The sequence below is a fragment of the Amblyraja radiata genome, chromosome 2 (genome assembly GCF_010909765.2).
Source record: "Amblyraja radiata isolate CabotCenter1 chromosome 2, sAmbRad1.1.pri, whole genome shotgun sequence".
NCBI classification, from domain to species: Eukaryota; Metazoa; Chordata; class Chondrichthyes; order Rajiformes; family Rajidae; genus Amblyraja; species Amblyraja radiata.
Genome location: NC_045957.1, coordinates 86,381,106 through 86,407,707, shown reverse-complemented (window position 1 = coordinate 86,407,707; position 26,602 = coordinate 86,381,106). Strand labels below are relative to the sequence as shown.

The following is a 26,602-nucleotide window of genomic DNA, read 5'->3' as shown; positions in this document are numbered from 1 at the left end:
CGCGGCGGTGACGCGGCGTGATGGCATATTGACGCGCGGTGTTTTTTCAAGTGTCGCAACATTTTTTTTGTCGCTGCTGGATTTTGAAATGTTCACCATTTTTTGGTGACCCTGATATGACGCCGGCAGTCGCCGAAAAAATCGCCAAGTGGGACAGGCCCTTTAATCAGCAGCCAAGATCTAAAAAAACAGCAAATTATGAAACTCCCGACATTTAAATTTTGAAGGTTTGTGGGTTACAAAAATGTCTGAAAATTATAACCAAAGAATTCATGATATAAATGATTTGACATTTCTGAAAGTTAAAGCCTGCATCAAGCTGAATGATGGAAATACAAAATACAATAATTACCCATTTAATGCATTCCTGAAAGACAAAACAGGCAATTCTCTTATCAGCTTGCAACGTATAATCCTAATATTGAACGTCACTTCAACAAAAGAAAAAGAAACATCTTATTATTAGCACTTCAAATACACAGGTATGAAGTAAATTTGGACTTGAGGCTGAAAACCTGCAGTGGCTCTTCAGTGCTGCCAAACTTCAGTGTGAGTGCACCAGAACTGGACCAAAACCAGGCTACCGGAGTCCTAGCCGTGAATCAGGTTACAACCCCATGAATCAGGTGGTAGGTACATCAAACGGAATTTGACGTCTTCTAAAGTAATTATTGATCCAAAATGAAGTATTTAATACAAACTGAAGACAATTTTAGATTTTGATTTATCTTTGTTCCATGCACGTTGTTATTATTGCTGATGAATACATAACAGTCCTGTTCAGAAATCTGATCCATATCACATCAAAATACAGTTGGAAATGTGGAGTTCCTTTGAGTAAAATCAAATGCTTAACATATACAATAGACAATAGACAATAGATGCAGGAGTAGGCCATTCGACCCATCAAGCCAGCACCGCCATCCAATATGATCATGGCTGATCATCCACAATCAGTACACCGTTCCTGCCTTCTCGCCATATCCCCTGACTCTGCTAGCTTTAAGAGCTCTATCTAACTCTCTCTTAAAAGCATCCAGAGAATTGGCCTCCACTGCCTTTTGAGGCAGAGAATTCCACAGATTCATATCTCTCTGGGTGAAAAAGTTTTTCCTCATATGCGTTCTAAATGGCCTACCCCTAATTCTTTAACTGTGGCCCCTGGTTCTGGATTCCCCCAACATCGGGAACGTGTTTCCTGCCTCTAGCGTGTACAAACTCTTAATAATCTCATATGTTTCAATAAGATACCCTCTCATCCTTCTAAATTCCAGAGTATACAAGCCCAGCCGCTCCATTCTATCAACATATGATTCCCGTCTCACCATCCCGGGAATTAAGGGCCACAAAAGGCTCGAAAGGCCGAATAGCCTACTCCTGCACTTATTGTCTATTGTCTATTGCCCCCCAGATCTCGTTGTACTTCCCCTTTCCCAACTTGACACCATTCAGATAATACATTAAAAAAAACACTTTTCATGAATTAACATGACTGTTCCAAATTTTCATATTCTCTACAACTAACGTATTATGGTCCGGATTTAGGAAGAAACAATTGTGAATATAACATTCCTAGATTGTAACATATAAAACACCAGAGTTGTACAGTTCTACAGCATAGAAATAGGCCATTCAGCTTACCATGTCCAAGCCGATCATCATGCCTATCTATACTAATCCCACTTGTCTACATTAATTCAATATCCTTCTATGTCTCTGAAATGTTGTTACAATTCCTGCCCCCACCACCTCCTCAGGCTGCTCATTTCTAAATACCTACTACCCTTGTGTGAAAGACGTATCCCTCAGACACCGTTAAAACCTTTCCTACTCACCTTAAACATATATCCTCCAATTTTAGACATCTCAACTAATGGAAACTGACACTGGCTATCTGTTCTCTCTATCTCGCATAAATATATATACCAGAGTCATGTCACTTCTCAGCCTCCTTTGTTGCAGGGAAAACAGACCTAGCCATCCAATATTTCATTATACTGTAACTCAAGCACTCTAATCCAGGCAACATCCTAGTGATTTTTTTCTAAACCTTCTCTTGTTTAAACACATCCAAAGTATCTCTGTTCAACGACACTCCGCAGGGCCTTGTCATTTATCATGTTTATCCTGCCCTGGTTTATCTTTCCAAAATGCATCTATTTTCATTTGTCTGATTTTATATCCCATTGCCCTTCCCTTGCCTATTTTCGCAGTTGATCTACAGCCTGCTGTAAACTTAGAAAACCTTTTACAACAGTTGACTGCACCACCAATTTTGGTGTCAGCTCCAATTCACTAAAAATGAATTCCTTAGAACTCAAGCCCTCTATTCCAGGCAACATCCTTGTGACGCATTCAGTTGGTCTATTACAGTTATGTCTAGTCAAAGAGTCATCAGCATGGAAACAGGCCCTTTGGCTCAACTTCCACGTTGGCCAACATGTCCCAGTTACACTAGTCCCACCTGTCTGCGTTTGGTCCAAATCCCTCCAAATCTGTCCTATCCTAATTGCTTCTTAAACGTTGGGATAGTCCCAGCCTCAACTATCTCCTCTGGCAGCTTGTTCCATACAACTACCACCCTTTGTGTGAAAAAGTTACCCCTCAGCTTCCTACTAAGTCCTTCCTCTTTCACCTGAAACCTATGTCCTCTGGACTTCGGGAATGCAATGTTGTAACTCTCCTAGTATTCCCCTAACCCACAGAATAATGAGGACAAGCATTCTTTCTCTAACCATCCTGATTTGGAGATACATTGCTATTCTTTCATTTTCACAGTAAAATCCTGGAATACCCAATTCATCAGCACTATGGAAATATTTCCACCACATTGATGGCAGCTGTTCAAAAGATGTATCACAAGCATAGCTTATCAACAACTTTTCAAGAGCAATTACATATGGGCAACAAACATTGGCCTTACCAATATTCAAAGCCTGAACGAATTAAAGAGAATTTGATCTACATTTTTATACTTTGTTGGTGAGAAGAAGACCTGACCTACATAAACGATTCAGATTTAAGATCCTGAAAAGTGATTTTAATGACCTAAGGGGATTTGTTCCCTTCAAAAAATCAATATTCTGGCATTTCAGCCCTGTTCCGCTACATTTATATTTTGCTATTTGCAATAAATTCAACTGATAATTGGCCTGAAATATATTGCCTGACAGGCTAATGTTTCTTTGCATTTCAAAGAGCACGCAGCTTACCTGAAACTTGAAATAAGATGATATAAGTGTCATGGTTACTCCATAACTGACATTAATTTTGTGCATAACATTACATTTTAGATCATGGGAAAACGGGAATTCCCCAAAAGGTTAACTATTGATTGGATTTTGAGTGCCTAAATTATAACAATTAATACTAGCTTGAGACAAGATATGAAGACAAGAAATAATTTCCTTAAAAGTTGTTGATGTAATTTATATTTAACTTACTATTCATGAACATTTTTTAAAAAGGTAAGTTGAATGAGTTATTTTGAGAAAGCACATACCATCTTTGCAGACAGGGCAGCACTGATCTGGTTCGTATACTGGATCCACACATTCAACCTGAGCACACTCTGCTACGGAACAGTGCACTTCCCCATTGGGTTCACAGCGACATTTCTCGCAGGGGGAAACCTAAAATGGAAACACCATTTGAGCAGTGACAGGATAAGGCTCACTTCAATGGAATTACGTTTATGGACACAGAAAATGTCTTATCAATCGAGATCCATTGGTGCATATTTTATATCATTGAGTGCTATTGTGCCACATTGTGACTCGGGTTGTATCAGTGAATGAGAAAGAACTATAGAAAGAACAAGGCAGGTTTAATGTTGTACAATATCCTTTTTTTCAGATTGTTAGTATTATGACAGGAATGGGAGCATAGCAATTCTATTTCATTCCTGTGTTTTGAATGTTTTCAAAGTGAACATTTTCAGAAGTCCCCTTGATGTGGTGAAACCATCTATTGCAAACTTTAAAAATGTATCAACGGTAACATTATCTGTTAGAAACAACACACTGTCCAGATGAAGTGTCAGAAAGTCATAGAGCCATACAGCATGGAAATAGGCCCTTTAGCCCTCTAAACCCTGACCAAATTAGCATATTCAGCTAGTTCCATTTGTGTGCAATTGCTCCATAGCCCTCTAAACCCTGTCCAATTGTCTTTTAAAATCCGTAATTTAATCCGCTTCTATAGTATCCTTTGGCAGCTCATTCCAGTTAGAGATGATGCTCCGAGTGAAAATATTGCCTGAGATCCTAAAATCTCTCCCCTCACACCTTAAGCCTATGTCCTCTGGTTTTCAAAAGCTACCCTGGCATAAAGACTGTGGGCTCACACTTTATCCATGTTCATCATGATCTTGTCCTCTCCAGTAATGTCATTCCTCAGCCTCCTATATTCCAAAGCAAAAAGTCCTGGCCTGTCCTGCCTCTCCCTAAACTCAAGCCTACAAGCCCAGGTAATATCCTGATGAATCTCATTTGCATCCTTTCCAACTTAATGTCATCCTTCCTAGGGCTGGGAGACCAGAACTGTGCAGAGTACTCCAAGTGTGGCCTCACCAATGTCTTGTACAACTGCATAGTGATATCCCAACTTTTGTACTCAATATCGTTTCCAATGAAGCCAATCATGCCAAATGCCTTCTTCTCAGCACTATACATCTTTCTCGACACCTTTAGGAAACCATGCACCTTTTCTCCCTGATCTATCAACTCTGCAACTCTCTCCATGGCTCTACTATTTACTGTCTGAGTCCGTTCCAAAGTACAATATCTCGCACATCAGATTTAAGTCCATTTGCAATTTCTTGGCGCACCTTCCCAACTCAGCCATTGGTCGACACTTAGGCTAGCTTACCAACTGCAACGCTGGGATGTGTTGGAACTGGAGCTTTCAGAGGAGACCCACATAGTCAAGTACAAAGTCCAGACAGACAGTGTCAGGGGCATTGCAGTTGGCTGGCAGCAGATTTAACTGCTGCACCAGTGTGAGACAGGTCGGTTAACAATTCAAGGCCAACATCAAAATCTGTTCTAAAGATTGCAACCTACTCATTCCTTAAATATTAAAGCATGTGAGCTCAACCCGTAAAAAAAATGCTGACACATTCCAAAGACACACAGGTTTAGTTTAATTAAGTTTTGTAAATTGCCCCTAGTGTACATGATGCGAAAGTAGGATAACACAGAACAAGTGTTTGGGTGAGCAATGATCGGTGAGGACTGGGTGGGCCGAAGTGCCTGTATCACGCTGTATCACTATACTAAGGTTGTAATTGGAGGGAGAACATATTGGAGAAATGTGAACAATATACAACAAACAAAATGGATTATTACTGAAGTAAATAAATCACTGCAAGTAATTGGTAACATTAATAATAATAATAAATAATAAGGAAGTACTGTTCTACATTTCCCCAAACAAATTATTGTAAAGGATAGTGATTAAAGTTAAGGAACATACAGTTGTCTGAAGAAGGTTCTTGACCCGAAAGGTCACCCATTCCTTCTCTCCAGAGATGCTGCCTATCCTGTTGAGTTACTCCAGCTTTTTGTGTCTATCTTGGATTTGGGAATCACACTTTTAGAGAAATTAATAACGCTGCATTTTACAATGATCTAGAGATATGTTTCAATCGCCAGTGCCACATTATGTCCATCCCTACTTACAAATCAGTTATTTTAATCTTTTAATCTTTTTTGTTTGCACATTATGTCCTGGGTAGACCACTTCAGAAAATGTGAAGAATCCATTAGTTTTACATGTAGGACAGACCAGATAGATTTGCATGAATGGACTTTTTACATTTTTACATTTGACACAGTTCAATCAAGAGCTAAATCTCCAATATATTTTCAAAGCTATTCGTAGTTTCAGCAATTCCTATATAATTTACAAGGTATGATAGCATCAAACCCCCCAAAATATTAGCATCTGTCTGTGAATTCTGTTTTTGAAATACATCTCCTGTGAAACTGATGATGAGTGTCACCAATCAGGAGATACATTTCTTCCAGTAAGCTATAATATACCTATATTTATTGAATTGCTTCATAACTTATAATCCACAAATTCCAAGAACATGTGTTCCAATGTGTTCCACAAATTCCAGAACATCCCATCACAGCACCAGAAACAATAAAAAGCTTGAAACCAATCTCACCAAGGAAACTCATGTGACACAAAAACAACCTGTCAGTAAAAATGATGGCATTCGTCTGAAGTCGAGTTTCAGTAATAAAGTTCTGAGTAAAGTAAGATTTACAGAGGAACTTGTCCATTTCGGGTATTCTTTGTGAGTTGAACAAGCTGTGTATAGGATTGGTTCGCTATCCCCTATCTTTTTCAAAATCGAGTCCAAATTTACAAAATCAAACTCTTCAGAGTGGGAAGGGGATAGTCAATCTCAGGCCAACTGTGAAATGCTAATCAAAATGCAATGGAAGATCCATTTCTTCAATCACATGAAGGAAACTCAAGTAAAATAAAAATAAACTGTCAGCTAAGGATGCTAGTATTCTTCTGAGGTCAGGTTTCGGTCACACTCTTCGGTGTGAGTAAGGGAAGATTTATACAGGTGCTTGTCACTTCACTTTCATCAGCAGGGTATACTCGATGTGTAAAGGGATCTCCATAAGTGGAAAATGATTTCCCAGTGCTGACATCCTTATCTTGATCTTGCTCCATGGCATGTATAAAACAAATCCACCAAAGTTGTCAAAGCAGATCAGTCTTGAGAATTCAATCTTCCATGAAATATGACACTTTAGACAATTTGACACTCAACAATTTGATGATATACAGTACTTGAAAGAAAACAGTTGGTCAACTTTAGACAATTAAAGTACCAATATTTAGTTCACCAGGTATAAAATCCTTCTAATTCTGGAAATGTTCAGAGGTGTCAATAGAAATAATGATAGTAAACAAATGACAAATCTCACTCACTGATAAGTCACTGCACTGGAACTTAAATAAAAACTTGACAATGACAACTGAAGGTATTGGCAAAGAATTGTTCAACAGGGGGCGAAATAGTAGAAAATGAATGGGGTCTCTCCAATGCTAAGGAAGAATAGGAGATAATTAGTCCTGCATTCCCACCAGTAATTTTAAGCAATAAGTAGATGTGATATTCAGCGGTGACCAAAGCTGGAATGGGGAAAAGGAATTAAAAATTGTTGGCAAGTTGGCAGTTTGCCTTTCTAATATAAAATCTAGCGCATAAATCTTTATGACCTTCTGTGCTTACAACATCACCTTAGAATGATTAAAACAATTATCTTGTGTATATTCGTCTAATGCTGTTTTTTCTCCCCCGTAAGTGACTGAAAAAAAATGATATTAAAACAATGTGCAGGGTAATTAAAGTTACCTACATTAGTTAATAGAACAGTATAGCACAGGCCTTTCAGCTGACAGTGTCTATGCTGAACATGATGCCGAGGCCAACTATCTGCTTTCACATCATCCATTTCCTTCCATTCCCTGCATATCTATGTGCCTATCCAAAAGTCACGTATCTGCCCTCACCACCACACCTCATAGAGCAATCCAGTCACTAACCATCTTCTGACTTAAAACAATTTGGCCACACATCACTTTTAAACTTTGCCACTTTCACCTCAAAGATATTAAAGTATTTGATATTTCCTAGGAAAGAGATTCTGACCATCTACCCTATCTATGGCTTCCATATTTTTTTTATTTCTTTGAGGTTTATCCTCAACTTCGGTATTCCAAAAAAAAACAATCCAAGTCTGTCCAACCTTTCCTTGTAGCTAATACTCTCTAACACATGCATCCTTCTGGCAAATCTATGCATACCCTTTCCAAAGCCTCCATAGCCCTGCATTGGGTTGAACAGAAATGCAAGCAATGATCCAAATATGGCCTAACCAATACCCAATCTTGCTGCATCATGAGTCTTATACATTATCAAGATACTGTATTAACTTTAACAAAATAAGGCAATCTACTCCAGCAGTGCCAATCCAGTCAGTCATTAGTCACGATGGAAGACCAGGCCAGGGAAGGGGAAGAGAAGATATCCCTGCAGAGAAGGAATGGGTACGTTTCGGATCGAGACCCTTCTTCAGACTGATGTCAGGGGAGTGGGCGGGACAGAGATAGAATATAGTCGGAGACAGTAAGACTGGTGGGAGAACTGGGAATGGGGAGGGGATGGAGAGGGGAAAAAAGGGCTATTTGAAGTTAGAGGTGTAAACTACCCAAGCAAAATATGAGGTGCTGTTCATCTAATTTGCACTGGGCCTCACTCTGACAATGGAGGAGGCCCAGGACAGAAAGGTCAGATTGGGAATGGGAGGGGGAGTTAAAGTGCTGAGCAACTGGGAGATCAGGTAGGTTAAGGCAGACTGAGCGGAGGTGTTCAACAAAACGATCGCCGAGCCTGCACTTGGTCTCGCCAATGTACAGAAGTTGACATCTGAAACAGCGGATACAGTAGATGAGGTTGGAGGAGGTGCAAGTGAACCTCTGCTTTACCTGAAAAGACTGTCAGAGTTCTTGGATGGAGTCGAGGGGAGAGATAAAGTGACAGGTGTTGCATCTCCTGCGGTTGCAGGGAAAGTACCTGGGGAGGGGGTGGTTTGGGTGGGAAGGGACGAGTTGACCAGGGAGTTGCGGAGGAAATGATCTCTGCGGAAAGCAGAAAGGGGTGGAGAGGGGAAGATATGGCCAGTAGTGGGATCCCGTTGGAGGTGGCGAAAATGTTGGAATATGCTGTATGCGACGGCTGATGGGATGGAAGGTGAGGACAAGAGGGGCTCTATCCTTGTTGCGAATCGGGGGAGGCGAAGCAAGAGCGGAATTGCAGGATATCCAGGAGACCCCAGTGAGAGCCTCACCTATAATGTAGGAGAAACTCCCATTTCCTAAAGAATGAGGACATCTCCAATTATCTAGTATGGAAAACTACAGGTCTCTCCGTTGCCGAACCAGCAGGTCCAGGAACAGCTTCTTCCCGGCGGCTGTCACTCTACTCAACAACGTACCTCGGTGACTGCCAATCACCCCCCCACCCCGCGGACACTTATTATCACATTATTATTTATTCAAATCATTTGCTATGTCGCTCATCCAGGGAGATGCTAAATGCATTTCGTTGTCTCTGTACTGTACACTGACAATGACAATTAAAATTGAATCTGAATCTGAATCTGAATCTCATCCTGGGTGCAGATGCGGCGTATACAGAGGAATTGTGAGTAGGGGATACAGTTCAAGAATGATAACTTCATTGGCCACTGATGAAGTGCAGAGAATTATTCAATGCCAAAGAACTGTACCAATTGGTGCATGTGACAATAAATGTAACTTGAACTTGAAAATCATCTGCACCACTGATACGGAAGGCAAATGATTGAAACCATTTGAAATGAATGCCTACATTTATTGTTGCACAGCATGCCTGTGTGTGCATTTCTTCCACCATCGTTCCATGATCAACATCTGTGTTAATGTGACATGCCGAGAAAAACAGCAAGAACAAGTCAAAACATAATGAGATTCAAATCTATGCCATAATAAGCAGTTCTTGAGAAATGCGGCAACAATATAGGAAAACAAGCAACTATTTGAGTAGGAAGGAAATGCTGACCGAAGATAGACACAAAATGCTGGATTAACTGAGCGAGCCAGGCTGCATCTCTGGAGAAAAGGGCCAAAACTATTCTTCTGGCTGAAAGATAGAGATGGGAGGGGGGGTGGGAACTGGAGGCGAGAAAATGCCAGAACAAAACAGGGCCATTAGGACGATTAGTGTGGGGGTGGGGCAAGAGGGGAAAAAAGGAATGCATCAGTTACTTGAAATTAGAGAAATCAATATTCATATCATTGGGTTGTAAGCTGTGCAAGTGAAATATGAGGCGCTGTTCCTCCAATTTGCATGTGGCCTCACCCTGACAGTGGAGATGCTCAGGACAGAAAAACCAACATGGGAATGGGAAGGGGAGTTAAAATGTTTGTCAACCAGGAGATTGCGTAGGCCAAGGTGAACTGGTTCAGAGAAATGATCACCAAATGCACTTGGTCTTCCTGATATATAAGAGCCCATACCGGGACCATCAGATGCAGCAGATGAGGTGGGAGAAGATGCAAGTAAAGCTCTGCCTAGCCAGAAAGGACTGTCGGGGTATCTGGATGAAGTTTTGGGACAAGGCATACGGACAGTTGTTGCATCTCCTGCGGTTGCAGAGGAAAGTCTCTGGGGAGGGAATGGTTTGAATGGGAAAGGATGAATGAACGAGGGTGTTGCAGAGAGAACGGTCTCTGCAGAAATGAAAAATGGGTGGAAATGGGGAGATGTGGGTTGGAGCAAAAGGTGAGACTAAAGGGACTCTGACTCTGTTACGATTGAGGGGAGGGAGAACAGACGTGACACGTTTGAGGTAGTCATCTGTATAGATGGGGGGGAACCGCCGGTGCCTAAAGAATGAGAACAGCTCAAATGTCCTACTTAGGAACACCTCGTCTTGAGCAAATGAGCAGATGAGGCGAAGACGGAATAGGGGATAGAGTCCTTGCAAGAGGCAGGGTGGGAATTGGTGTAGTCCAAATATCTGTGGGAGTCAGTAGGTTTGTAGTAAGCATCAGTCGATAGTCTATCTCCTGTGATGGAGATGGTGCAATTGAGAAATGAGAGGGAGGTGTCCAGGAAAGAGCAGGTGAATTTGAGGGCAGGGTTGAAGTTAGTGGCGAAGTTAAAGTCCATGAGTTCTGCATGACTGCAGGAGGTAGTTTGATGCAGTCATTTTCATGCTTCTGCTGATGTAATAACTTAGGTCACACACAGTGATTAAGATCCAAAGACTTTATTAGCGTTACAGCATAGGTTACTTCATCTTAATACGTAACTCAAGACTGAGGGAGAAAGAGCTGAGAAGCTTTCTGTTAACCAAGTGGGCGTAGCTACAAAGTATGTCACTGATCTACATCCTCTCTCTTAAAGAATTAAATGCCAGTACAAAACCATTGTCTAAATAAGGCACGCATAGCAATTGATAAGCTGGAGGAAAGTCAAACATAGCCCGGGTACTTCACGGTGGGCTTGCAAACACGACCAGCACGTGTGCAATAAAAACCATCTCTGTTTTTCCCCACCAGGGACAGAGCTGGTGGCTTCATGGGTGACGGAGATTGAACCAGCATTCTCGGTGATGAAACAAAGGGCTGCAGTGCAGGCGGAGAGGTCGTCGCCACTGGCAAAGCAGCCGGTCACGAAGTGGATTGTTGTGCTGGTGGATCAATGCCGTTGGACATGGACGGCAGTACACTTGTACGGTCTGGATAGGTCGGCTCATTCACAGGCAGGCCATCTGCACAGACCAGGTATGAGCGTGGCTCAGAAGCAGTTCCAGAAATTACACCAACACGGTCATGGCCTTTGTCAGTTTGCAAACGAACCACCTGCCCCTTGGTTAATGGTGCCAGCGGCCTGGTTGTCTTGTCATAGTACTGTTTTTGAATGTCACGCTTTTGTTGTAACCTGGACTGGACGTCCGATAGTGGAACCACCTGTGGGATCAATGCCCGATCCACCACATGCACCGTGGCTCGGATCTGCCTTGACAATAAACGTTGAGCGGGTGAACCCAAAATGGGGTCGCGGGAGATGTTGCGTAGGTTGAGCAGATCCAGGTACATGTCGGAATTAGCTCTGTACGATTGTTCCATGAGCTGTTTGGCACTCTTGACAGCCCGCTCAGCTAGTCCATTCAACTGTGGATATTCAGGGCTGCTGGTGATGTGGCGATAACCCCAGCGTGCAGCAAACTCCTTGAAGTGTTGGCTGGTATCAGATAACAGTATGTACGGAGCTCGGTGGTCTGTAAAATGGCGAGCAAGCTTTGAAACTACCCGAAGAGAAGTGAGGCTGCTAAGAAAATCAATGTCAATGTCAAACCATCCAGAATACAAATCGACAAGTACCAGGTACTGCTTGCCATGCCATTCAAATATGTCTGTTGCCACTGTAGACCACAGGAGAGCAGGGCCTGGATGTGAAAGAAGTGGTTGCTTTTGTTGATGAGGTGCCAGGCTGTTACACATTGCACAGGACGCCACATTCTCGGTGATGTATTCGGCCATGCCAGGCCATTAAAACATGTTTCTTGCCCGTAGGATGGTGGCTTCAGCGCCTGGGTGACCTGCATGGACAGCGTCAAAATATTTGCTGTGCAGCGAAGCAGGGACCACAGCCTTATGTCCTTTTACAATAATGCCATCCTGCAGCACTAGCTCATTGCGGACGGCAAAGAAAGGCCGAACTTGTAGCGGAACGTTGTAGTGTTTGTCTGGCCAGCCGCGCTTAATGACAGAGGCGAGCGACCGTAAGGTACTGTCAGCAGCAGTGTGAGCAACCAAATCCTCCACACAGGACGAGGGAATAAAGGACACAGTCATTACGATAAAGTCATCATCCGGCGAGGACGGACCCGCACAGGTCTTCCAGGGTGCAGGCGAGAGAATGTCAGCCAGGTGCATATCCATACCACTTTGTAGGTCAGAACAATGTCATATTTTTGAAGTTGTAGCAGCATCCGCTGTAAGCACACTGGAGGAGCATGAGTCGGTTTGCTAAAGTTGCTGATCAGAGGTTGGTGGCCGATTTCAATCGTGACCGTATGTCCAAAGATAAAGTCGTTAAATTTCTTGCTGGCGAAAACAACCGCCTACAGCTCTTTCTCAATTTGGGCATAATAATAATAATAATAATAATAATAATAATAATAATAATAATAATAATAATAATAATAATAATAATAATAATAATAATAATAATAATAATATAATAATAATAAACTTTATTACCGACTCGAGGTCCGGACAAGGGGCAACATTACATTCAAAAAAAAAAATGCATTGCATATTAAAAAATATCATAAAGTACATATAAAATCTTAGTATATCACTTATAAAAGCATCATAAATTATATATTTTTAAAAACACAATACATAAGTTAAAAATCCAGATTAAAAGAATGATCTGTGTTGTTCTGTGTCAGTCATAGTGCGCGAAGCATAGGCAACAGGCTTATTGCCACTACCATCATTTTGAAGACATGCTGCGCCTAGTCCGTGTTGTGAAGCATCACAAGTCAGTGTGACCGGTCGTTTAGGATCAAAATAAGCGAGAGTATGAGCACAAGACATCTGCTGCTTAAGTATGTCGAACGCCCTCGTGCCAGGTCCAAGCAGTGTCTTTGTGTGTAAGCTGGCGCAATGGGGCTGATATTTCACTGAAGTCCGGAATAAATTTGCTCAATTAGTTAATCATGCCAAGGAATCTTTGTAGACAGACCACGTCTGTGGGTGCTAGGAGCTCGTTGATGGCACTGATTTTCACCGGATCAGTTTTTAGGCCGTCCTTAGTGAACACATGGCCTATGTATTTCACCTCACTTACCCTGAATTTGCATTTTTGAGGATTTATCTTGAGGTTAATGGCCTTGGCGCAATCCAGGACCTTTGTCAGATTAGCATCGTGTTCTTCGACAGTTCGTCCAGCAACAAGGATGTCATCCACTACAATGGAACATGGGTAACCCGCAAACAACTGCTTCATAGCTTCTTGAAATACTTCACAGGCAGAGCTTATGCCAATAGGCATGCAAAGAAATCTGTATCGCCCGAACGGTGTGCTGAAGGTGGTTAATTTGGAGGAGTTGTGTTCCAGCGAAATCTGCCAGAATGAACTCTTGGCATCTAGTATAGTGAATACAGTCGCCTCAGCAATCTGCGCAGCAATCTCGTCCACAGTGCGCATGGGATAGTGAGGTCATTTAATGGCTGTGTTTAAGTCCTTAGGGTTGATACAATCTGTATTTCATCTTTATTCTTCTTCGTTGCCACAACTATAGTGGAGACCCAATCCGAGGAGGTCAGCGACAGGAGCAATCACACCTAGAGACACAATTCCATTGAGTTCACTTTGCACACAGTCCCGCATAGCATGGGGAATCTTGTGTCCTGGATGGATGACAGGGATTATCTCAGGATTAATGGTAATTGTGTACTTAACAGGCAACCTGCCCAGCTTGTCGTCAAACAAAGTGTTGTATTGTGTCAGGATTTGTTGGGAAAATGACAGGTTGTAGTCAGATGACAAACAGAAGGGCTGAAAGAGACAAGTCCCAGGCCGTGACAAGCGTTGGCACCCAGCAGAGACGGCCCATCCTCACGAACAACATAGAAACTCAGGTTGTGGACACGTGAGTTAAGACAGCAGCGTAACTCGACTTGACCGATAGGGTGCACTGGACCTCCTGCAAATGGGAGAAGGGATGCAGCCGTAGGAGTGACAGTCTCTGTTTCGCGTAACTTTTTCAACACAGCTAGACAGATCACATTACATCTGCCCCCTGTGTCAACTTTCAGATAAATGTTCTTGCCATTAACGAGCAAAGCGACCTTGAGGTCTAGTTGTTTGTGTATTGATTCACACAGAGGAATGAGTGGAGTTGTACATACATGAAAATACAACACATATTTATTAAAGTCCACTTACAGCATTGGTCTGCAGAATGTTACAGTACTTGACAGCTACTCAGACTGAATTATAAAAGCAAGCTCATGGTAATATAAATCGTATATTAGGCGGAACAATTACTAACAGGCACTACAATTGGTTAGTAAGAAATAACCAATCTACATCTTTCCTCGTAGAAACAAAATAAAGCATAGATACATGGAAACATGGTGGCCAAACAATATAGTAGCCGGAACGTTAATAATGCATATTGGGAAGTATAGATAGTTACACAAAATCACCGTATCTTAATGGGTGACCTGCTGATCCGTCCAGCACATGTGCGGTACAAATCAGCATCTCCTCCTTTCACCGGTGAAGTGACTGGAGAGGGAACTGGGGAAATGACCGGGGACCCGCCGGGTGGAGGCGGTAAAATGGGCGAGCTAGGTGCTGAACGCCGTGGGGAGGCCGCGGGGGACACAGTCTCTGATAGTAGAGCAGCCGGTCCAGTAGTGGGAGGGTATACAAAATGCGAAACCTCTGGATGTGGAGTCACAGGATGCAGTTCCTTCACTGGAAGGAGATGTTGACGGTTGCGTCTGTAAATGGCCCCGTCCGCACTTACCAGGTAGGAGTGTGGTTCTTTGGCAGGGCTGTGGATGTGACCCAGACTGCCATAGCCCTTGCTGGTCTGGAGGCGAACAACCTGTCCACCAGAGAGAGGTTTAAGTGACTTACTGGATTTGTCAAAAAAACGTTTTTGTGCATCGTGCTTGAACTGTAGTTGTTGCTGGACCACAGGCGGAGAATGAACCTGTGGCTGCAATAGCTGCTGCGGTACAGGCAGGGAAGCACGGGTTTGGCGAGACATCAGTCGTTGGGCTGGGGAACGCAGTATAGGAATACTGGCAATGTTCCTTGAATTGAGCAGGTCCAGGTAGACGTCAGATATGGCAAGGTACGAACGCTCCATTAGTTGTTTTGCGCTTCGGACGGCTTGTTCGGCGAGTCCGTTGGCCTGCGGAAACTTTTGTCCATCAACTATTGGGCGCTTGAACAATCCTGCGCAATCCTAAACACAGCCCTACCTCAGCAATGAACTGCTATAGACTTTGTATTACTAATGCCCCAGTCCCACTTAGGAACGGAAACCTCTGGAGACTTTGCGCCCCACCCAAGGTTTCCGTGCGGTTCCCGGAGGTTGCAGGTGGTTGCCGGAGGTTGCAGGTAGTGGAAGCAGGTAGGGAGACTGACAAAAATCTCCAGGAACCTCCAGGAACCACACGGAAACCTTGGGTGGGGCGCAAAGTCTTCAGAGGCATAAGATTGCACAACATATTTTGGCTTGCACTATCATGGTCTGATTTACCTAGTTACAGTTTAACAGTTTAACATTTGTATAATTTTTTCATTGTGTTGTTGCATTTAATATTCCTGTAAAGGTGCTGCGAGTATGAATTTCATTGTTCCGGTCCCAGTGCATATGACATTTAAACAGTCTTGACTCTTGAACTATTGTAACGCCGAGGACCATATTTGGCTTTAGATTCAAGTTCTTTACCAAACCCAGTAAGCTAAACCCTGGTTTTTAATGTAACTTTCTGACTTCATAAATATAATAACATTTCATTACATTGCATTCATCATGCAGGCTTTGATTTTCAATATATTTCAATCCCTCACTTATCATGGTTACGTAGCTGCCGGTATTAATACAAATTGCTATTTTAATTGTTTTCCGATGTAATCTACTTAAAAGGATAATTTAACTTTGCATTGTTTAGTAAATTACCATACCTTTCAAAGTTTCATAATTATAATTCCATAATCAAAATAAATAAATAATTAAACATAAAATTCACAGCGTGGCGTATTTAAATGCATCTTGCATCAATTGTGGGAAAAGGGTCATGTAAGTGATGACTTGTTACCCCCTACTCAACTTCCCACAATCACAACCGATGACATCACAGAACACAGAAGGGAATCCTTGCTTTGGAGGCAATAAGACTCATTCAACTGAATGGATTCTTTTCTAACCTAAATTTAATTTGTCCTTTATTTACCCTCATTCTTAAGCCTGAAGACATTATTGAACTATACTGACCAAAGATGCTCGATGCTCTCCAGCATTTTGCAAAACTACCCATTTATTGTGTGTTCCTTCTGGAGCCAGAATCCTATTTTATGATGGCACATATCAAAGATGAAGTCTGTCCTATTTTCATCTGATCTCCAAATGTAAACTTTATAGGAAGATTGTATTACCAGCAATCATCTCTGTCAGCACACTGCAATAAAAGTGTCTTAGCCTTTTGATAAAGGTTGACATAAATGAACTAAGGTTCAGGCATATTCAGTATTATAAATATTTTCTACATCATCAGAGGTAATACAACAAACAAGTGAATATTTTGAAAGATATTTCCATGAAATTACAACATTCGCTTATTAATTATGTTATCTTGCAAAAAGTGAGAGGTTATAGCAATAACCAACTTTACTTTTACAGCCAGTTATTGCAGTTAACATGGTACAATATGACAATGGATATATATTTTTAAATGGTCAGTTTTATAGTGATATTAATGTTTGGTAATCTTCATGATCTTCAAGGTGAAAATTAGGCCCATGATTTGTTGAATTGCGGAATTAAAAGGAAAACTAAGTTTAAGACGTCATGAAAGAATGAATAAATGAATAGGTTTATTGGCCAAGTATTCACATACAAGGAATTTGCCTTGGTGCTCCGCCCGCAAGTGACATGACATACAGTGACAGTTAAGAATGATACATAAAACATTAAAATTAAAAATTAAACTTTATTGATTAAGCATGTGAATTAAATGAAATACCAGAGCAAAAGGAGGCTACAGATTTTTGGTTATTGAGTAGAGCTACTACTCATGGAAAAAAAAGCTGTTTTTATGTCTGCCTGTGGCACCATTGACAGTCCGGAGTCGCCTTCCAGACGGAAATGATTCAAAGAGTTTGTGGCCAGGGTGAGAGGGGTCAGAGATGATCTTACCTGCTCACTTCCTGGCCCTTGCAGTGTACAGTTCATCAATGGAGGGAAGGTTGAGCCAATAACCTTCTCAGCTGATCGGACGATTTGCTGCAGCCTCTGGGTGTCGTGCTTGGTGGCTGAGCCAAACCAGACCATGATGGAGAAGGCGAGGACAGACTCTACGATAGCTTTATAGAATTGGACCATCATTGCCTGTGGTAGATTGTGCTTCCTCAGCTGCTGCAGGAAGTACATCCTCTGTTGTGCCTTTTTGACTGTGGAGTCGATGGTAGCCCCCCACTTAAGGTCCTTGGAGATGATGGTTCCCAGGAACTTAAAAGACTCCACAGATGTGACTGTGATGTTGTTGCTCCAGATTGTTGCGATGGCCGCCAGGATGCCAGCTGTGACACTTCCTGTCTGTAGGCAGATTCCTCTCCATCCTGGATCAGTCCAATCAGGGTTGTGTCATCCGCAAACTTGAGAAGCATGACAGATGAGTCAGTGGAGGTGCAATCATTGGTGTAGAGAGAGGAGAGGAGAGAGTACGCAGCCTTGCGGTGCTCCTATGCTCAGTGTTTGCGTGGCCGAGATGTGCTATCCCAGCCTCACATGCTGCTTCCTGTCTGTCAGGAAGCTGGTGATCCACTGACTGAGGGGTTCAGGCAGTCAACTCGGAAAGTTTGGAGTGTAGTAGCTCTGGCACAATGGTCTTGAATGCAGAGCTAAAATCAACAAACAAAATTCTCGCATAGGTCCCCTGGCGGTCTAGGTGCTGGAGGATGAAATGCAGGCCCAGGTTGACTGCGTCATCCACAGATATATTGGCCCGATATGCAAACTGCAGAGGGTCCAGCAGGGGGTTTGCGATATTTTTCAGCTTGGCCAGCACTTCTTTCAAGGGTCTTCATGACTACAGAGGCCAGTGCGACAGGCCTGTAGTCATTAGGACCAGTATTCCTTGTTTTTTGGGTACTGGGGCAATAGTGGAGACTTTGAAGCAGGCAGGGACAGTACAGGTTTGCAGGGACTGGTTGAAAATGTCTATGAAGCCAGTTGTTCGGCACAGAGCTTGAGAGTAGAGGGGGAAACATCTTCCTGTCCTGGAGATTTCCGGCTTTTCTGTCTTCTGAAAAGCCTCTATTTTTATTGTTGATGATGGAGAAGTGATGGTGTGCAGCATGGAGAGTGTGGGTAAATGGGTGTGAAGTGTTGATTGGAGAGGGGTGGGTGGGTGGGAAAGGGTCCAGTCTTTACAGACGAGTCATGCTTTAAGTATGTGTGAAGTGGTGAATGAGGAGGAGTGGGTGTAGAGTGCCCAGTCTTTGCAGACTGAGGTCAGTCTGTGAGTAGGTGTGAAGTGGTGAATGGGGAAGAGTGGGTGCAGAAGTGAGGTCTGGCTGTGTGGCGAACTGGACTGTGTTCACCTCTCCCTTCAGGTTAAGGCAGTCAGGACCAGCCAAACAACTGTTCGGAGATGCATCCAATCAGAATACTTTCTGTGATGTCACGGCCGGCCGCATGTGCAGCAGTAGTGGCCCGGGGAACCACGCGGGTCCGATCCACCCGCCGAACAACCGCGTCACGCCTCGGTAGGCCCGTCTCGCCCCACAGGCCTCCCAGGGGATTGCTGTGAAGCCGGATGGCAAGGTCTGTCTGGACCGAGGGAGCCTCAGCGGTGGTGGTGATGGGAGACTCGATGGCGGCAGCAGATGCCTCAGCGGGAGCCTTGGCAGCAACATGGGCCGCAGCGGTGGTGGGGCCTCGCGGTCGATGAGCGTGAGGGGGGAGAGGAAGACAATGGGAACCCGGCCTGTGGGGACCGTTGTGAGGGACGGTGGGAGAACAAAGGGGAACCCGGGGTGGGGGGGGGGCACTCTAGTTTAGAATCCTCTGCCCAGGAGATAAGTCTGTGTTTGTTTGTTCCGGTGAAGGCGCTGTGCACACGGCAGCCAGCCAATAGTTGCTTGTCGTTTTCTATTTGTTTTCACTTTTAATTTCAAGTTTTTGTGTACCTTGTGTGTTGTGACTGTCGGCAGGCCAATTTCCCTCTGGGGATGAATAGTATAGTATTGTTTATCGTATCGTACATCTGCGGAAGTTCAAGAGATTCCTCATGAACATGCCCACATGAAACAGACATCCAATAAATTAAACATGCTGTTGTGCTTGAATAAGAAAGGACTGCAGCAGATGCTGGTTTATACCGAATATAGACACAAATTGCTGGAGTAACTCTGCATCTAGCATCTATGGAGAAAAAGGATGGGTGATGTTTCAAGTCAGAACCCTTGTTCAGTCTGAAGAACAGACGTCGCCCATCTGTTTTCTCCAGAGATGCTGCCTGAACTGCTGAATTACTCCAGCATTTCTTGTCTATGGTGTTGTGCTTTCTTGATAACTGCATCCGTGTGAAGGGACCAGATTAAATTGCTGATAATATGGTGCATCGGAACTCGAGGTTGTCGAGCATATCTACATCGGGTCCATAGATGCAGACAGGGTTATGTTCATTCTTTGCTTTGTTAGGTCAACATTCAACTTCCCTGTCTTGCTGATGTTCAGGGCTAGATTTTTCATGTACCATGACATAACGTTCTCAATCTCTTTTCTGTACTTTGTCTTATCATTGCTGTATATCCATCCGATAACAGTATGTACACCATTGTGGGGGAGAGAGAGAGAGAGAAGGGAAGGGGGAGAGGTGGGGGGGGAGGGGGGGGGGGTGGGAAGGGGGGAGGGGGGGGGGGGGGGGGGAAGGGGGGAGGGAGGTGGAGGAAGGGGGTGGGGGAGCGGAAGGGGGGGAGAGAGAGGGGGAGAGAGAGAGCGGAGAGAGAGAGAGAGGGAGGGGGGGTAGAAAGAGAGAGAGGGGGAGAGAGAGAGAGGGGATAGAGGGGAGAGAGAGAGGGGGGAGAGAGAGAGAGAGGGGGGAGAGATAGGAGAGAGAGGGGGAGAGAGAGAGGTGGGAAGAGAGAGAGAGAGGGGGGAAAGAGAGAGAAAGAGAGAGGGGAGAGAGAGAGATGGGGAGAGAGATTGGGCAGAGAGAGAGAGGGGGAGAGACAGAGAGAGTGAAATGCAACCGTGCGTCACGCGTTCAGAATAGGGATAGAATAAAAATAAAAGAAAAGATGTATAACGCAGCAAAGAGTAGCCGCAAGCCAGAGGATTGGGAAACTTTCATAGGACAACAGAAGGAAACAAAACGGGCAATACGGGCTGAAAAGATGACTCTACAAATATGTAAACAATTCCCCCTTTCGGCATCTGGTTTTCGGGGAGATACGTTTCAAAGGCAACCACACACACACACAGTTTTAATAGATACTAGACCAAGTGCAGGCCCGTTGGGTCTGTTCACGCGTGTGGTTGTGGGGGAGGAGGGGGGGGGCGGAAGGGTGAGAGAGATGGGAGGTGAGAGAGAGGGGAGGAGAGAGCGGGGAGAGAGAAGGAGAGGGGGGGAAGGGAAGGGGCAAGAGGTGGAGAAGGGAGGGGGAGAAATGGGGGAAAGAGAGAGGGGGAGAGACAGAGAGAGTGAAATGCAACCGTGCGTAACGCGTTCAAAATGTTCAGGAAATGAAGCGTCCGCGTCTCATGCACGAAAGCTGTCAGCAGCTCTATGGAATTCAGCAGAGGACCCCCCCCCCCCACACACACACACAGCGGGTCTGATCTAAGTTGTCAATGAAGACAGCAAATTTATTTTTTAAATACTGTCTTTGAAATTAAAATTAATGTTAAGAATTAGTGATGTTAAGTGAGAAATAATTAAATTCAATTCAATGAAAAACAATGGAATCAACAACCTGGTAGGCTGGGTGGCCAGGCCGGGCAGGGCCAGGAAGCAGTTGGGCCAGGTGCAAAGGCATTGTGAGGTCAGCGGGCGGGACCTGCAGGCAGGCTGGAGGGGCAGGGCTGGGCGGAGCCAGGAAGCAGTTGGGCCAGGTGCAAAGGCATTGTGAGGTCAGCAACTCGGCAACCTTAATATTTTTTTTAAATGTCAGTTTGGTGATTAATTTTAGTAAATATCTCTGGAAATAATCGACCATTATAGAGGATTGGATTTTTGAAATCATAAGGAAATTTTCTACCAGAAGATGTAAAACTTTCACTGTTATTGTAACATCAGCAGCTGGGCAGCGGTCAGATTTAAAAAAAAGTCAGATTGGTCAACAATTTAAATTAAAAAAGTCATGAAAATAATGTACTAACGGTAGAGGAGTGGATTTCTAAACTCGCAAGGAAAATCTCTACTCAAACATGCAAAATCACACACCCACACTTTTAATAGATACTAGAGGGGAGAAGGAGGGGAGGAGGGGTGAGAGAGATGGGATGAGAGAGAGAGGGGTGGAGAGAGAGGGGTGGAGAGAGAGGGGGAGAGAGGGGGGCTGAGAGGGGGGAAGCGGGGGGGAGAGGGGGGGAAGGGAGGGGGAGAGGTGAGGGAGGGGGAGAGGTGGGGGAAGGGAGGGGGAGAGTGGGGGGGAAGGGAGGGTGGGGAGGGAAGGGGGCAGGGGAGGGGAGGGGAGAGGGCAGGAGGGAGATGGGGTAGGGGAGAGAGGGGGAAGAGTGTGGAGGGAGGGGGAGGGAGAGGGGTGGGGGCAGTCCATCTATTCCCCACTCCATATCACCCCCACTCCTCTCCCTCTATTCCCCCACTCCCCCTCTTCACCTCCCCAGGATCTCGCCTGTCCCCCGGATCTGCAGAACTTGCTCGTTCACAGAGGAACACAGAACAGGGAGGAGTCAGAGAGCCAAATGCCTTGCGACGCCTGCAGCCGTTGATAACTGCCAGCTGACAACAGCCCTTTAAAGCCGCTAAGACAAGACGCATTCGCCCAGGAGCGAGTGTTCACAGTAAAGAAGCACCGGCTTCTGACTCTCTAGAAACCCACAGCTGGAATGAGCATGCAGGGGATGGGAAGGGCGGGCAGACGGGCAGGGCTTCGAGAGCTGCGCCGGCTGTGAGGAGCAATTTCAGCGTTAACGGAACGGTGCTGTAGAACCTATGAGGAGAAATAGCGGAACACAGCTGTAAAATCTTTGTTCTGCAGAACCTTTTCGATATTTCTGCGCCTTTAATCCACAGCGGCGGAGGGGCGGGGCCTGGAGGCAGGTGGGCCTGGATTGGTCGGCATGTGGGCATTGTGACACCAGCAGCTGGTGAGTGCCTTTTATATTTAAAACATTTAGTTTTGTGATTAATTTTATTCAAAATCTGGGGAAATAATTGACCAAGGAATGGATTTCTGAACTCATAAGTTAAATCCCTACCGAAATTGCAAAAATCTCTGCATTTCTGCGCCTGGTTTTCGAGGAGAAATGTTTCACATGCCAAATAACACACGCACATCCACACACACAGTTTTAATAGATATATGATATGATTCTATCCAATTGAGATCTACCAATCAGGAAGTCTGGAATCCATATGCAGATGGAGGACCAGAAGTTTAGGGATGAGCTTAATCAGTATTATGCTTTTGAAGGAACAGCTGTAGTCAATGAATAGCAACCTAATATTAGTGTACTTACTGTCAAGGTGATCCAGAACTAAATGTAGTGCAAGAGAAATGGCATCCTCCGTAGAGCTATTTTATCCTGTACGCAATTTGCAAAGGGTCCAGATAATCTGAAAGATTGACGTAGATGTGGAACATTACCAATCTTCCAAAGCCCTTCATTACGATTAATGTTAGAGCTACTTGGTGGTGGTCATTGACAGTCACTTTTTTTGTGGGCTGGGATAATGGCAGTTTCCTTGGAACATATGGGGAAAGCAGTGTGATAGAGTTATACAGCATGGAAACCGGGCCGTCAGTTCACCCTGTCCATGCCAATCACATTGGCATTCCGGGCTAGTCCCATTTGCCTACATTGAGCTCATAAACTCAACTCTTCTTGCCCGTCCCAATGTCATTTGAAAGTCATAGTTTATATCTGCTTCTGTAGCTTCCTCTGGCAATTTATTTCAGATACAAGACCCTCCGAATGCAAATATTGCCTGACATCCCTCTAAAATCCCACCTTGAGTCCATGTCCTCCAGTTTTAGAAACCTCTATCATGGGGAAGAAAGATTGTGAGCACATTACCTGCATGGGTTTTCTCTGGGATCTCCGATTTCCTCTCACTCCAAATACGTACGGATCAGAAGATGTAGAGTCATTGTGCATTGAGCTGGGAAATTATAAGGGTAAAAATATCCTAATGGGAGTTATTTACAGCCCCCCAAACAGTAGCCAGGATATAGGGTACGTTACATCAGGAGATAAAATTGGCATGTAAAATAGGCAATGGTCATGGGTGATATTGAGGTAGACTTTGAAAATCAGGTTGGTGCTGGAACCCGAGAGAGGGAGTTTGTAGAGTGCCTCCGAGATGGATTTTTAGAGCAGCTTGTAGTGGAGCCTATCAGGGAAAAGGCAATTTTGGATTTAGTGTAATGAACCGAATATGATAAGGGAACTCAAGGTAAAGGAACCATTAGGTGGTAGCGACCACAACATGATAAGTTTTAATCTGCGATTTGAGAGGGAGAAAGTGAAATCGGATGTGTTGGTATTGCAGCTGGGCAAAGGCATGAGGGAGGAGCTGGCCAAAGGACTAGAAAGGGACTCTTGCAGGAATGACGGTGGAACAGTAATGGCAGGAATTTCTGGGAATAATCCGGAAGTTGCAGGATCTTTTCATTCCAAAGGGGAAAAAAGAGGCTACCGTGGCTGACAATGGAAGTCAAGGACAGTATAAAGATAAAAGAGAAGGCGTATAACATAGCAAAGAATAGTGGGAAGCCAGAGGATTGGGAATGTTTTAAAGAACAGAACTAAAAAGAAAATACGGGTTGTAAAGATGAAATACAAAGGTAAGCTAGCCAATAATATAAAAGAGGATAGCAAGAATTTCTTCAGTTATATAAAGAGCAAGAAAGAGGCAAGAGTGGGCTTTGGACTGCTGGAGAACGTTGCAGGAGAAGTGATAATGGGGAATAAAGAAATGGCAGAAGAGTTGAAAAACTATTTTGCATCAGTCTTCACAGTGGAAGACACCAGAAACGTGCCTGAAATTCAAGAGAACCAGGAGTGAAAGATGGAGTGGCTATTACTAGGGAGAAGGCACTTTGGAAGATGAAAGGGTGGATATTACCTGAACTGGACTGCACCCTAGGGTTCTGAATGAGGTGGCTTTAGAGATTGTGGAGGCATTGATAGTGATATTTCAGGAATCATTAGTCAGGAATGGTCCCAGATGATTGGAAAATTGCCAGTATTGCCCCGCTGCACAAAAAGGGAGCTAAGCAGAATAGTGGGAATATTGCCAATATTACCCTGCTGCACAAAAAGGGAAGCAAGGTAGAATAGTGGGAACTATAGGCCAGTTAGTCTGACTTCGGTGGTTGGTAAGGTTTTAGTGTTTATTATTAATGATGAGGTTATGAAGTACTTAGAAGTTCACGATAAAATAGAACAAAGTCAGCATGGCCATGGAGGAGGCCCAGGACAGAAAGGTCAGATTCGGAATGGGAGGGGGAGTTGAAGTTCTGAGCCATCAGGTTGGTTATTGCGAACTGAGCTGAGGTGTTCGGTGAAGCGATCGCCAAGCCTACGCTTGGTCTCACGGATGTAGAGCAACTGACATCTAGACAAGCGGATGCAATAGGTTAGAGGAGATGCAGGTGAAGCTCTGCCGCACCATGACCAGAGTGAGAACCACCGTAAATTGGAGGAGCAGCAAAAATGTAACTGCTCTCAGTTTACAGCAGGAAGCTTAATCAAACAATGTAACATTTATTGACACTTTAATAGACAATAGACAATAGGTGCAGGAGTAGGCCATTTGGCCCTTCGAGCCAGCACCGCCATTCAATGTGATCATGGCTGATCATCCCCAATCAGTACCTCGTTCCTGCCTACTCCCCATATCCCCTGACTCCGCTATTTTTAAGTCCTATCTAGCTCTCTCTTGAAAGCATCCAGAGAACCTGCCTCCACCTGAGGCAGAGAATTCCACAGACAGGCCAGCAAAACTAGCCATTGGATGTGAGACATTTTGATTCTCTTCCATTGTAACTACATGTGTGTGGATCTGCTCTACCAAATACTAACACACATATGTTACACACCACTCGGATCTATATCCAGTCCGGATTTTACCTTACAGTCACCATATATTACTAACGCTTTCAGCCACTAGTCCGTTAGTCGGGATGTAGTCACAGTGGTTAATACTTGTAGTGTAAAGGGGCTGTCCCACTGCGGCGTCCTAATCCGCGAGTTCTGGTGAGTTTGCCCTCGACTCATACTCGCAGCATGGTCGACACGAGGTCCTAGGAGGTCTTTGTAACTCTCCTTCAGGCTTGAAAGTAGTCCCCGCGTACTCGAGGCCTCAGCTAGGTCGCGGCATATTTTTCAACATGTTGAAAAATGCCCGCGAGTAAAAAAAGGTCGCCATGGAAAAAAATCTATACTTTTTTTACTCGTAGGTTTAGTCAAAGTAGGTCGTTGTAGGCCGGCATGTTATTCGTAGGTAATCGAGTGTAGTCGAAGGTAATCAAAGGTAGTCGTAGATAGTCTTCAACATAGTCGAAGAGGGGTCAAAGGGAGGTCGATGATAGATCGAAGGAGGTCGTCTTCACCCTCCACTATTCGGTGTCCAATTTTCTTGAAGCTAGTCGAAGCTATTCTTCAACATAGTCGAAGGAGGTCGAAGGAGGTCTTCTATAGTCGGAGGAGGTCTTCAACATGACATTTTTTCAAACTCTCCTAAACTCTTCTAAACTTGCCAATTAGGTCGCCGCAGTGGGACAGCCCCTTAACTTTACTATATGCTAATAAACTTGTGGGACCGTTACTGGGAGTGTTCTTTATTAGCTCTGCAATATGGAAAGACCATAAATAAATGTTCAGGTTTATGGACCCTCACTGAAATTGCTTCTGCCTGATGGAGAAATTGGTTCAGACAGTTCTCATGAACAGGAACCATTACGTAACCCAAAGACTGCCTACGTGTCCTGTTTGTTACTTGACATTGGCAGAATCTAATATACTGCAATTTGTTTTATTTATTTATTTTGTCCAGCAACAGACTAATTAAT

General features: G+C 44.0%; 1 protein-coding gene across 1 annotated transcript in view; it reads right to left on the bottom strand.

Annotated features, from left to right (window-relative positions):
• Positions 1-26,602, bottom strand: part of vwc2 (von Willebrand factor C domain containing 2) — a 134,754-nt gene that overhangs the window by 77,988 nt on the left and 30,164 nt on the right. The window contains 1 exon segment of the mRNA XM_033049802.1: positions 3,503-3,632. Coding sequence (XP_032905693.1) covers positions 3,503-3,632 — 130 coding nt within the window.